Source organism: Dromiciops gliroides, chromosome 1 (genome assembly GCF_019393635.1).
Source record: "Dromiciops gliroides isolate mDroGli1 chromosome 1, mDroGli1.pri, whole genome shotgun sequence".
In the NCBI taxonomy this organism is placed as follows: Eukaryota; Metazoa; Chordata; class Mammalia; order Microbiotheria; family Microbiotheriidae; genus Dromiciops; species Dromiciops gliroides.
This window is the reverse complement of record NC_057861.1, coordinates 684,786,249-684,800,295: the sequence shown is the minus strand read 5'-3', so window position 1 is coordinate 684,800,295 and position 14,047 is coordinate 684,786,249. Positions and strand designations below refer to the sequence as shown.

Genomic DNA, 14,047 nt, shown 5'->3' with positions numbered 1-14,047 from the left:
ATATTGTATTAGGCCTCCTAATAGGTGACTCTATTTCTGATCTCCACAAAACTACTGACATAGTGTTCCTGAAACACAGGTCTGATATGCCATTCCCTTGCTCAAAAATCTTCAGTGGTTCCCTTTTATCTCTAGGTAAAAATACAAAGTCCTTATCATCTCAGTTAATGCCCTTTTTAGTCTAATTTCAAGTTATACACTCTATGTTTTAATGAAACTGGCCTATTTACTATTCCCTGAACTTGTGATTTCATCATTTGCTTCCATGTCCATGCCCATATTTTTCTTCTGTGCATTATTGAAGGCTGGATGAAACAGAACCCAGATGACCTTACTTCCAGTTTTTTATTCTTCCTACTAGACCATATTCTGATACTTAAGAATTCTTTTTTCCTTGGTTAAATAGCTAGGGAGTTGATATGGAGCAACATTGACCACCTGACTGAGAATGTTCTATGGTCTGGGAAGTAGAGATCCAGATGTAAACTTTTCCTTTAAATGTGGGCAGCCTAATTCTCTCCAATGACACTGAGTTTTCTTGCCTTATATCATTTTAGTTCTGATCTTTGTTAATTTTCTCTCCCATTCTTTTCACAACTTCCTGTACTTTTTAGGTGAATAATACATTCAGCATTTGGCATCTGTTTTAATAAGATCCTTTGTTTAATCAGGTTTTGGTTCTTTTCTCACTCTTCGTTCACTCATTATGTCTGTCAAGATAAGTCTAGGTGTTATGGGTATGTTTCAGTTGGCTCTTATTTTTCTTTGCAGTCTCAAGACACAGCCTATTAGGTAAAGCACAATTATATTTTACTGTCAATGAAGTACCAAAGGAGATGGCATGTCAAGTACAACCCATTCATGGTTATGAGGCTTATACAGTCTTCAGTGTTTTCTGCATGTCTGGAAAAGCAGTAAGCATTTCACAGTCCTTTAATGTTACCTGTGTGGCCAAAGTAGGTCCCAAAGACATATCAGGCAACAGATGTTGTCTGGTATTTTAAATCATACACTGTTTTGAAGTACAAATAACATACATCTTTGATACCTCTATAGAATAATTTCTTATCAATTTTATAATGTACTACTGAAAAGTGTGATAATGACTGAAAGATGTATGCATCATTGCTTATAAATAAAAACCTGTAGACAAGGTCAAAGCTGTCATAGTCACCCTTCTATAAAAGGAATTATAATTTATAGTTTCAATTTTTATTTTTAAGACACTTTGAACACTTTGAAGGCTTTTAAAGCCATTACAAAGACTGTTCTCCTCTCTAAAATGTTATTAAGTGCAGCATGTAGGTATTCATACAATACTTGAGTATTAATGCTAGAATAGACTATAGCCATTACCAATCTCCTCAAATGGCAGACTGGAAAAGTGAGGCTCAGTGCAGCTACTAGCTCAAAGTTATTCAGTCATTTAGTGGTATCACTGGGCATAGAATTCATTTATTCTCACTCCCAGTCCAGCATTTTTACTATTATAATACAAGTAAATTCTCATTGTCTATAATTGAAAGGGATCAGGGAGTTGTGCTCATCACAGAACTGTTGAGTGCTGTCCAGGTGCTGAAATAAAACAACCAGGTCACATGAATCACAGTTTCTGATGGTTAATAGTCCCCAGTTCATGCCCTGACAGCATGATATTCCTCTTTTAGAAAGTTCTTCTTCTAAAAGGTTTTCTAAGAGAAGACTTTAAGCATGAACAATGCAAGCACACTCTTGACTTTTCCAGATTCATTGAAAACTCTCGCATTTGTCTGAATTTCTTCATGTAAGATTCAAGGGAGACAGAAACAGTTCTAGAGTCAATAAGATTGAAAGGATATGATTCTAGTTACAGTCCTCTATATTGACTCTCTCTCTTATTATTATTATTTTTTTTTCCCCTGGGCAATGAGGGTTAAGTGACTTGCCCAGGGTCACACAGCTAGTAAGTGTCAAGTGTCTGAGGCTGGCTTTGAACTCAGGTCCTCTTGAATTCAGGGCTGGTGCTTTATCCACTGCACCACCTAGCTGCCTCCCTCTATATTGACTCTTGTGTGAGCCTAACAGGTCACTTCAGTATATACCACGTAAGACAAACTCAGAATGTAAACTCGTGTAAAAGTAACAGCCTTATATGACCAAAGCCTTCTGCTCCCTCATAAGTGACAGCAAAACAAGAATACTTTTGCTAACTTAAAAATGGAGGCTACTGTAAAATAGTAGACGCAGAAGCTTGGTATGAAAGAAGTTGGCTTTGAATCTTGACTCATCCAGGCTTCCCACTCTAGCAGGCTTATTATTTTCCTGTGAATGAAGGTCTTAGGAGAAACCCAGAAATAATTTAGTCCAGGAAAGTGGCCTTAAACAATGAAACAACTTAAATGTATTTATTTATTTAGTGTTTTATATTTGTGATTCTCATTTTTATCACAGAAATTATACAACAAAGTTTATGAGGTGGGAAATCTGCTTATTAGGTCAGATATGATAAGGCTCTGAACTAGGATTGTGATAGTAGAAGTAAAAAAAGATCGTAGAAGATAAATTCTACAAAATGAAGATTGGACTAGTTAGGGTTCTTAACTTGGTATCCATAAACTTTTTTTCCAAATGAATTGGAAACTAACTTTTAAAATAATTTGTTTCATTTAAAAGTCTATATATTTTATTTTATTCATTCAGAAAATGTTATTTTGAGGAAGGGTTCATAGATTTTGCCACACTGCCAAAGAGATCTATGGTACAAAAAAAGATTAACAACTCCTGATCTAATTGGTAGTGTTCCTTTTCACTCAAACATTTTATAATCCAATTACTAAATACGAGATTCCAGTGTATTTTAAAAATCTTATTTCTCTTATAAGTCACTCCCATTTCTATAGCACTTTGTAGAGTATTGTACTTACAAGAACAATGAAGCAAGTAGTACAAATATCATCATCTCCGCTATAAAGATGAGGAAAGTACAAGGGTAAGATCTAATCACAAAGCTGCCACCAGCTTGGCATAAGTCCATATCACCTCATGCACGGACTGTTGTCATAGTTTGCTCGTTGGTCTCCCTGTTGCAAGTCTCTGCCTACTGTAGTCCACTCTCTACTTAGCTGTCAAGTTGATCTTCCAAAAGTACAGTTTTGATCATGTCAACACCCTATTCAATAAACCACAGTTTTTTCCTTTCACTTTCAGGATTAAATATAAATATCCTATTTGATATTCAGACCTTTCATAAACTAACCCTCTCCTACCTTTCCAATCTTCTTATAATTTAGCCCCATGTATAATGAAATCCAGTGATACTGAACAGCTTGAGACACTCCATCTCCCAACTCTACATTTTCATTAACTGTCCCCCATTCTTAGAATGTTTTCCCTTCTTATTTCTCTGTTCTGGATTCCTTGACTTCCTTCATGCTACCTAAAACCTCACCTTCTACAAGAAGCCCATCATGATTCCCCCTTAATACTACTGCCTTCCCTCTCTGTATTATCTCTAATTTATTCTGTAAATATATTGTTTATACATAGTTGTTTGCATTTTGTCTTCCCCATTAAACTTGAACTCCGTGAAAACATGGCCTATTTTTGACCTTGTATTCCCAATACTTAGCACAGTGCCTAGTACACAATAGGGGATCAATAAGTGCTTATTGGCTAATTTGTTTGCTAAGTGTTCAAGGGGGAATTCATACCCAAAACTTCAAATTCCTAGTTAGGTGTTCCATTATCCACATTCTGCTGACTTTCTCTTATGTAAAAACATAGTTTATTAGAATATAAGGAATTGGTCATTATAAATTTTTGCTGATGTTTTTATTTTGTTTCTACGGAATGGAATATAGGACTACCATTATGAATTCAGTTACCAAATAGGAAGATCTTCCAAAATACCTTTATATAGAGGGAGAGATATACAATATTATTTTACTTTGCCCGCTGGTGAGATTGTGGACAAATATAAAGGTGAGTCTTACTATTGTATTTGGTTCATTACTTGTGATTATGTCTTTGTTCCATACTCTTTTCACATGGCTTTTGAAAAGGTTTAAAATCAATGTGCCAGAAAGCAGCTTTTCAATAATGAAGTTAATGGGAAGATTTATTGAGTGGGAAGGTATTCTTTATGATAAGTATACTTTAGGACTTTGGGTGGATTATTTGTTTTTTGACATGAATGAAAATTTGTTGTATTTCAAAAAAAAAGCACCATTTTGTTCTTAAGTCATGAAGAGTATGGAAGAAAATTAGCAAAATTATTCTTTTGGGGAAAATGAAATGAAAATGAGGCCAGATATATTAATTATTAATGAAATAATAAATGGATGATAGAGCATTAGATAAAGCATTGATTGTTTACTCTGTTCCAAGCACTCTGTTGAGCATCAGATAAATGAGCTAAGGTGAATATGAGGTATTTGCCATGCATGACCTGAGCCACATGTGTTCTTCTGGTCAAAAAAGAACAATGGGGATAAACTAAATGCTGGAGAGGGCTTCAGAAAAAAAAAAAAAACAGTGATGAAGGGCAGCTAGGTAGCTCAGTGGATAAAACACCGGCCCTGGATTCAGGAGGACCAGAGTTCAAATCCGGCCTCAAACACTTGACACTTACTAAGTTTGTGACCCTGGGCAAGTCACTTGACCCTCATTGCCCCCCCCCTCAAAAAAAACTACTCCAACACAAAAACAACAGTGATGAGGAAGAATATGTTATATATCGCTAACCCTACTGCCTTCACTTACTCCTAAACATTTTTCTATCTTTTCTTTGTCCCTACAATTCAATTGAAAATACACTTTCTAAGGTCTCCAATCACTGCCATCTCACCAAATCCATTGATGGTTCTCAGTTCTTGCTTTTTTTTGCTCTTTCATAAAAATTCCACACTATTGATCACCTCTTTCTAAATAGTATCTAGACCCTTGGCTTTCATGACATAATTTCCTGGTTCCCTCATCCCTCTGATAGATCTTTTGTCATCTTTCCTCTTCTCTATACTCTCACTCTTAGCAATCTAATATACATTTATAATTTTCATTTATTCACTCTCCTTTTTTTTTGAAAACTTGGACTCATTTTTTTTCTTATCTTCCTTTGATGGTTTCTCTTTATAAGAAGGCCAAATGTCTACTTCCCAAATTTGTATGTTGAAATTCTATCCATTCTTTGAGGACTCAGCTGAAAGTCTACCTGCTTGAGCTAGGTATGTGGCTCAGTGGATAGTTATAGAATGAGCCACGGAATCAGGAAAACTTGAATTTGAATTTTGCCTTATTAATTGTGTGACCCCAGGCAATTGATTTAACTAACTACCAACAATAGCTACAGTAACAACAGTAATAATAATAACATTTATATAGTTGTAAGTTTTATTATTTATTATATTATTTGTTACATAGCTTTAATGTTTATTATTTATTATATAGTTTTTAAGGTTTATGGATCTTTCTGACTGTAAGTCCAGGACTCTAGTGATTGTGCCACTTAGATGCCTCTTGCAGCCTTGGTTTTCTTATCTGTAAAAATTAAGATAATAATAGCATCTAAGTCATAGGGTTGTTATGAGGTCCAAATGAGATAACATGTAAAGTACTTTGCAAAACCTAAATGCTAGTTATTATTATTATGTCTGTTTCCTCTCCCTGAAAGAGAGAAAGTGTTCTTCCCCCCTTGAATTCACATAGCTCTTAGTTTGAAGATCTTGTACATACTTACCACCTTTTGTTTTATATTATGGTTCTTTGTTTATGTGATATAGGCATCTATTAGAGCATAAGCTCCATAAATTCAGAGACAATATCCTATTTCTTCTCTATATGTCTCTTAGCACAGTGTTTTGAACATAGTAGATCTTTAATAAATGTTTGTTTTCCAGTTGGTTGATTGATGGATTGAATCACTAATTGAATGCCATGATGCTTAAGTTTGGGTGAATCTGATGCCCAAAAGTCAATCCTATTATGTTTCAGCTCCTGGTGTCTATCCTGTCTTCAGAATTTTGAAGGTTAAAAAGATATAGGAAAGGGGCAGCTAGGTGGTGCAGTGGATAGAGCACCGGCCCTAGAGTCAGGAGTACCTGAGTTCAAATCTGGCCTCAGACACTTAACACATACTAGCTGTGTGACCCTGGGCAAGTCACTTAACCCCAATTGCCTCACTTAAAAAAAAAAAAAGACATAGGAAACTAGTACGGTTATAAGAAGTCAGAGTTTTTTCCTCAGGCAGATATGATAGGCCACTTATTTTTTTTTATTCTTTTTTTTTTGTGGGGCAATGAGGGTTAAGTGATTTGCCCAGGGTCACACAGCTAGTGTCAAGTGTCTGAGGCCGGATTTGAACTCAGGTCCTTCTGAATCCAGGGCTGGTGCTTTATCCACTGTGCCACCTAGCTGCCCCCGATAGGCCACTTTAGACTAGAATTTCCAGAGTTGTTTTAAACTTTCTCTAAATCTTACCTCATCTCTAAAATTGGCTCCAAACTAGCTCTTTATCCTTTTTCCTTATACCCTTCCTCTTCTTCCCCCTCCTCCCTTCCTCTTCCCCTTTTTCTTCCCCTTCTTCTGCTTCTTTTCCTCCTCTCTCTCTCTCTCTCTCTCTCTCTCTCTCTCTCTCATATTTTCTAAAGAGCATAGACTCACTCCACAATGCTCTAGACTGAAGTAGATTCCTCCCCCACCCCAGAATATTCTTAGTTATGTTGCTAAACTTTAGAAATAGGACAGAGTTCCATTTGACCTCACAAGAGAATTAAGTCTTATTGAACAATTTTTCTCATAGCAGTGGGGCTTATCAGGATATTATATCTCCAGTCCATGACTACATCTCCAGTATTCAGACAAAGGGAGACCCCCAATTGTGAGAGCCTTGTAGCCTCACTGGCTCTTTGAGTGTGTTCAGAGGGAAAGAAACGAGTTTACTACTCATTTTTCCTAGAGAATCAAAGTCTAGGAATCAGACACATACAAACCAAAACAGTCAATAGTGTTTCTTAACTAATTGTGGAGTGAATTATTTGACTTGTAATTTTAGATGCTGATGTTCTCAGTGCCTGTGAATATTTGAGGCCTTTGAACTCAAAATGAATGAGTAATTGGAGAATTTTCACTCTGTTTTGGTAGTGATATGGGTAGTTCTGCCCCTTCCATAAAACCCTTCCCCACAATACAAGCCTGCACTGATTTTGCCTCTTCTGAACTCCTCCAGCACAAGGGACCTAAGTTTGATCACTTGCTACCTGACTTACCTTGGGCATGTCACCCTATTGAATCCTTTTCTTATGTGTAAAATACAAAATAATACTTGTATCATCTACCTTCTATCATGCTTGTGAAGGAAGTGTTCTATAAACCATAGAATATTTTAGAATTAGGAAGTATCGTTAATTTAGATTTAGTCCCTCATCTCATTTTATAGATGAGGCAGCTAACACCTTGAGAGGTTAAATGACTTACCTGAGATCACTCAAGTAAGTGACAGAGCCAGGATTAAAACTCAGCTCCTCTGACTCCAAATCCAGGACACTCTCTCCTATATTGTGTGTGTGCACACATGTGCGCATGTGCATGTGCATGTGCATGTGCATGTGCATGTAAATGAGATAGTCACCTCCTTGATAGGGTAGTAGCATTGTCATGTCTTTCTGTCCCTACAGTGCCTCACAGAGTGCTCTCCATATATCTACTGGGCACTCCATAAATAGGTTGTTGTTTTATTGTTAACTGTAATGTATAATGTTTAAAATGTGTTTTGTGTCTCTGACTTGGGAGGTAAGATAGTTTGCCATTTCATTTTACACTGAGCTTTTCAAGGATAAAACTTGTCTTCACCTGCCACTAATTGACTATTAATATGTGAAATGTGGAGACAGTAAGCCTACATCGAATCCTGGGATAAGAGGAGACTTTTGATGCATTCCATATGTACACATTCATGTTTCTCTTTTGTTTTTTGTTGTAGTAACTGTCTTTACTGAGATCACTAACAGATACGGCTCTAAATCTCATCCTTGTGCTGTGAATGTGACAGTGTTGCCAAGTTTCCATAGGAACATATCATCTTTGAATGACAGGCCAGAAGATCTGTAAGTAACATTTACAATGAAAAGGTCCTAAGAAAAGTTGGGAGGATTTGGATGGCTTATGCTGTCATTGGTATATATGTTTCTGCTAGTGATTTCATACCTTATAATACAGTTTCAGATAATCACAGAATTTCAGAGTTGAAGGAACCTCAGAAAGCCATCTAGTCCCACCAATACCAAAGAAAAGGTTTCTTCTACAACATTCCTGACAAGTCATTATCATTGCTTAGCTTAGGATTTCTTACTTTCATTTTCTATGTGATATATATAGAGATATATAATGCATATATGTTATTTATATGATCATATTAATAATAGCTAGCATTTATGTAGTGCTTTAATGACTGAAAAGCACTTTACAAATACATTATTTTATCTTCACAACAACCCTGGGAGATAGGCACAATTTCTATTTCCATTTCACAGATGAAGAAATTGAGACTGACGGAGGTTTTGACTCATCCAAGGTCACATGGTTAGTAATTGTATAAGTTGGATTTTGAAGTCAGGCTTCCTGACTCCATATCCAGGACTCTATACATTGTGCTACCTATACATTGTGCTCTATACACTGTGCACACACACATATGCACACACAAACGCTTATACACATATATGAACATACATTTATATAAATGTTTGTATGTGCTCATATACACAATGCATTTTATAGGTCTGCGAATATTTATACATGTATGTATTTGTATGTTAGTAATACACCTGGCAGAAAGTTTTTTTTAACAGATATATTGTTATTGTTGATATATGGGTTAAATTATGCTGTAGTAATCATCATGAATACCTTTATTTTCTTTCTGTAGGTATAATTCAAGTTTAAAAAACCTAACCACCCTCCTACTTATGGGGAACTATGGAGAAATTAGAAATTATATCATAATGCTAACCAGAATCCTGAATCATTTCTATACTGAAGATGGAAGTTCTACCATTGGCCTACAGTCACAAATGAGGAATTTATTGATTTCTTCAGTGTGTGATTTATCTTTCCAAGATCAGGTATATATATATATATATTTTTTTCTTTTTTCCCCTTTAAGTTTTATTTTTATTATGAAATTAAATACCAAAAAAATCCCATTTCTTTATACTGAGATAACACAAAAGAGGAATCTTTATGAAACTAAGACTCTCCATTTCATACTGCTTAGTTTTAAAAAAAAGTAAACCAGAAGACATATTACTTTCAAAACTCTCCTGCTTGTTTGTGTTTGTTCATGTTTGTGTCTTCTGTGCATTTTAAGTGGTTCTCCTAGCCTTATTAACCCAGTGAAAGAATGAAAGGAGAAACAAGCAAACCCTTGTAACAAACTAGCAGAATCAAGAAAAATTAATCCATCCAGTGGCCTCATCAAAAAATCTGCCTCTGCATCTTGTGCCAACCATTTCTGTTGGGACATGGGTAATATGCTTTATCCATGCCACTTGAGACATGGTTGGTCATTGCTTTGATCAAAGTTCTGAAATCTTCAAAAGTATTTTTCTTTGTAATGTTAAATTTGTATAAATTGTTCTCCTAGCTCTTGGTCACTTCAGGTCAGCTTATAGAGTCTTCCAAGTTTCCTCTGAAACTGTCCATTTTGTCATTTCCTATGGTGCAATAAAATTCTATATTTTATTTATTCATATATCGTAATTTGTTCCACCATTCCACAATTGCTTAAGAGCTCATCTAAGTAATATGCTTAGATTTCAGTTAATTGTTTTTCTCCATCCCCCTTCTACCCACCTTAATGTCCACTTCAGGATCAGGAAGGGTTTTGGGGGGACTTTTTTGATTGTGTCTCTTTTCTTCCCTTCATTATTCTCCTCCTTAACCTCACCCCTCCCTCCCTATTTCCCTATTTCCCAGGTTTCCAGGATCTTTGAGGTTTAGAGTGCTGGATCTTCAAGAATCTTATCTGGCATCTCAGACATTGTGTTAGGGACCTCAGAGCTTCTAGGTTTGGATTATTTTAATCAGAGTCCTGAGGAATGCAGTACCGGTCTCTATCTGCTCTTATTCCCTGGGGTTTCCAAGGTCCCTACACTAAGGCTCTCTGGCCACTATAGGGTTTTCTTAAGGGAGCCCTTCTCTCCTGCTGCTTCTAAACACACAGAACCTTGCAGGTTGTACAGATTCTTGGTCTGCAGGGCTCCATCTTTGCTTGGGAGAGAGAAAGGCAGACCTTTCCTTTCCTATTGTATATGGCTGACTTTTGGGCAGTTTTGGGGTGGAAGAGGTCATTTATTTTAGTTTCTTACTGGAATTTCTTTCTTTTTTTTTTTTTTTTTTAGTGAGGCAATTGGGGTTAAGTGACTTGCCCAGAGTCACACAGTTAGTAAGTATTAAGTGTCTGAGGCCGGATTTGAACTGCACCACCTAGCTAGCCCACTTACTGGGATTTCTTGATCATGATTCAGTCTGATGAGAACTTTAGGATTTTGTCAGAGTAGATGGGGGAAGAAGGAAGATGAGCAGCTTTTCCCTGATCATGTGGCCATCTTGGCAGCATCCAGCATAAATGATAGCAGAATGAGCATATATGGCCACACACATGTAGATGTATGCATATACATATGCATATGCATTTATGTATATGTACATGTATGCTGAGAGGTTTGTGGTTAACTCCACTACTTGATTGTGGTCATTAGCATTTTATCTTAAATCAATCGTTTACAAAGTAGGGGCTGAGACCTTACTCTAAGGGGGTATGTATAAAGAATTAATTGTTATTTGAGGTTTTTATGCCTCAGCGAACACTGGCCTGGGGATCCGCAAACCACATGGTGCTCCACCTACTGGTAGTAGCCTTTGCCAGGGCTCTGGCACCTCACATCATCACCACTCACTGATGCCTACATGGGCCTGGCAAAATTATAATGATTGGAAGCCTAGTGAGGGCAGTCATGTGATTGTCAGAGTGGCCATCCCATTGACTGGGACTGTGTGGGGTGTTTCTAGGTTTGGGGGAGGAGAATTGGGCATTCTAGGTGGAAGCTGAAAAAGCGACAGGTGTTCTGCTGCATATTTTCAGCTGATTCCTGGGCGGTGGTATTTTTTCAGGTTTAATTTCCCTTTCCCCATTTTATTTCCTTTCCCTTGATCCTACTGATCCTATTTGTGTTGTTTTTTTAAAGTTCATTCTTCTTAAAATAAATCTTGTTCTGTTTTGAGGGAGGCTGCCAGGCTCCTTCCTTGCCCCAATATTGCAGCGAGCCGCTTAGCTAGCACTCCCCAATTAAAAATTGGTCCCCACATATGTGATCAGCTAATCAATGGGCAGGAAGCTGAATTTAACCCTGTGAAAATCAGTAGTGGACTTACCTCTAACAAAATTATACCACTCCTGGAGCAGCTGGGTGGCTCAGTGGATAGAGCACCATCCATGGAGTCAGGAGGACCTGAGTTCAAATCTGGCCTCAGACACTTGACACTTACTAGCTGTGTGACCCTGGGCAAGTCACTTAACCCCAATTGCCTCACTAAAAAACCCCAAAAAACCAAAAGCAACAAAAAAAAATTATACCACTCCTAAAATACATAATAGCTCAACATTCCCCAGCTTCAACTTTGTCCTGCCCCACCCCCGCCCCCCCACACACAGACACCAGCTGCTGGTCTCCCATGACTGAAACAGCATGGGTCCCTCAAGGTGGTTATAAATCTGACTGGAATCTAGGCCCACAGATCAGTCATACAGCAAAAAGTTACGTCCTCTGCTTCAGCCTACATATCATCTTCACTTTCTGACCTCCATAAATACCCCTCAGAATAAAGGATCTGTACTGAGGCTATGGCAGGTGAGAACTGTCCCTTCTCTCCCCTCTCCCCCCCCCCCCACTCCACTTTCTCTTTTTGAGGGGGAAGTTAGTAGGGTGAACAACCACAGATGTGTTGAAATCTGCACCAGAGAGATTTCATTGAATTAGCCGTCTGCTCAAAGCCACCCTGCTTTCAACTTCCTTATTACTATTGAGGAGCTCTCCATTCTTCTAGTAATTCATGTTTGTAACTGTAATGCCAACCTCAGCTTCTCACTGTCTCTCATCCTCCATATTCCCATAGCCATCACTGTAATTTAGGCCCTCTTCATCTATTGCTAGAATGATTGCAATACCCTCCTATCTGATCTTCCTGCCTTGAGGGTCTCCACTCCAATCCATCCTAGACACAGCTATCAAAGTGATCTCCTAATGCTCAGTGCTGACCATGTCACTCTCTTACTCCATAAACTTGAGTCTCTCCTGTCTCAAGATTATTTTATTTTTGTCTCATCCTTTTTTTGGTGTAAATTGTATAATGTGCTGCTTATTTAGTACAGTGATACTAATTATGTATATTTATACACATACATACATATATATATAACTTATGAAGAACCAAACATACACATATTGGGAGTACATGATCAAGAACTATCTAATGATATGGGAGATAATCAAAAGTTTGGGGACCACTGCTTTAAAGGCATGGCTGGTTTCCCATGAGGACCAGTCAGCTGTCTGACAATCCAATGGTTTTAGTTTTAAAAAGAGGAGCTTTGAGAATAGCTGGATCTCAGGAAGATTTGGGTTCAAAACCTGCCTTTGACACCTAGTTGTGTATTACAATATCCTATAATTAGAGCTGGAAGGGAGTTTTCCTTAGAAGATCTTAGAAGGAGGACAACTTCCTTCTTTTATAGATGAGGAAACAGAAACTTTGAGAGATAAAGTGAGTTTCCTTATAGCATTATACTTAGTAACACTGGTGCAGTGGATAGAGTGCTAGGCCTAGAGTCAGGAAGATTCATCTCTATGAGTTCAAATCTGTCTTTAGACACTTTCCAGCTGTAGGACCCTGGGCAAGTCACTTATCTGTGCTCGCCTCCGTTCCTTGTCTATAAAATGAGCTGGAGAAGGAAATGGTAAACAACTCTAGTATTTTTGCCAAGAAAATCTCAGATAGACTTAACAACAAAGGTAATGTCAAGTACTGGGTCTGAACCCAGGTCATTCTGGCTCCATGTCTAGGACTCTTGTGGTCAAGTCATTCATACTCTGAGCCTCAGTGTTCTCATCTGTAGTACTTATCTCACAGTGTTGTTGTTAGACTAAAATATTTATAGAATACTTTGTAAACTTTAAGGAATTATGCTTATCACATTATTGTTATTGATAACAAAATCTATGCCTCCTGTAAGTAGTCCTTATACTACGGTGAATTTACATATTAGAAAAGGTTGCCTGAATTAAAGGGATAGCAGAATCTGATTTTCTCATAAAAATAGTGATATAGTAGAGCACTGTCTTCCTAAGTAGATGCCCAATTATTTCACATTGATCATAATAAAGAGTTGTTGAAGCTATTGAACTATGAATGAAATACATGTGAATTGAAATATTTCCTAAAATTTGAAGGAATTGAGTAGGGTAGGAGAGTAATCAAACACCTACAATCTTATTCAGTGACACCCATATACAAAGTCATCATTTCATCCTCTCTGCCTAATTTCTGCTTCAACAAACCAGAAAGTGAAGGAACAACTTCAGAATCATTTCATTTAAGAAGGCTTCTTCTTCTTCTTCTTCTTCTTCTTTTTCCTTTTTTTTTGGGGGGGGGGCGCAGGGCAATGAGGGTTAAGTGATTAAAGACCTTATTTCTCCTATTTTCCCAAATTTGGGAAAATCAAAATTCTAAACAGTTTAATTTGGGGTTAAGTGATTTGCCCAGGGTCACACAGCTAGTAAGTGTTAAGTGTCTGAGGCTGGATTTAAACTCAGGTCCTTCTGAATCCAGGGCTGGCACTTTATTCACTGTGCCACCTAGCTGCCCACTGTGCCACCTAGCTGCTCAGAAGGCTTCTTGAAGAGGATTTTCACAGCTAAGTTGCATAGCAGAGACAATGTTGAATTTGAAGTTGAAAAAACCCAAGTTCAAATCCTGTCTTGTACATTTCCCAGCTCCATGATCCTGAATGAATCAT

General features: G+C 37.4%; 1 protein-coding gene across 1 annotated transcript in view; it reads left to right on the top strand.

The window, feature by feature from the left end:
* PKD1L1 (polycystin 1 like 1, transient receptor potential channel interacting) overlaps positions 1-14,047 on the top strand; it is a 166,545-nt gene that overhangs the window by 66,368 nt on the left and 86,130 nt on the right. The window contains exons 18-21 of the mRNA XM_044001117.1: positions 772-914; positions 3,840-3,960; positions 7,955-8,078; positions 8,900-9,095. Coding sequence (XP_043857052.1) covers positions 772-914; positions 3,840-3,960; positions 7,955-8,078; positions 8,900-9,095 — 584 coding nt within the window. The remainder of the gene's footprint in view (positions 1-771; positions 915-3,839; positions 3,961-7,954; positions 8,079-8,899; positions 9,096-14,047) is intronic.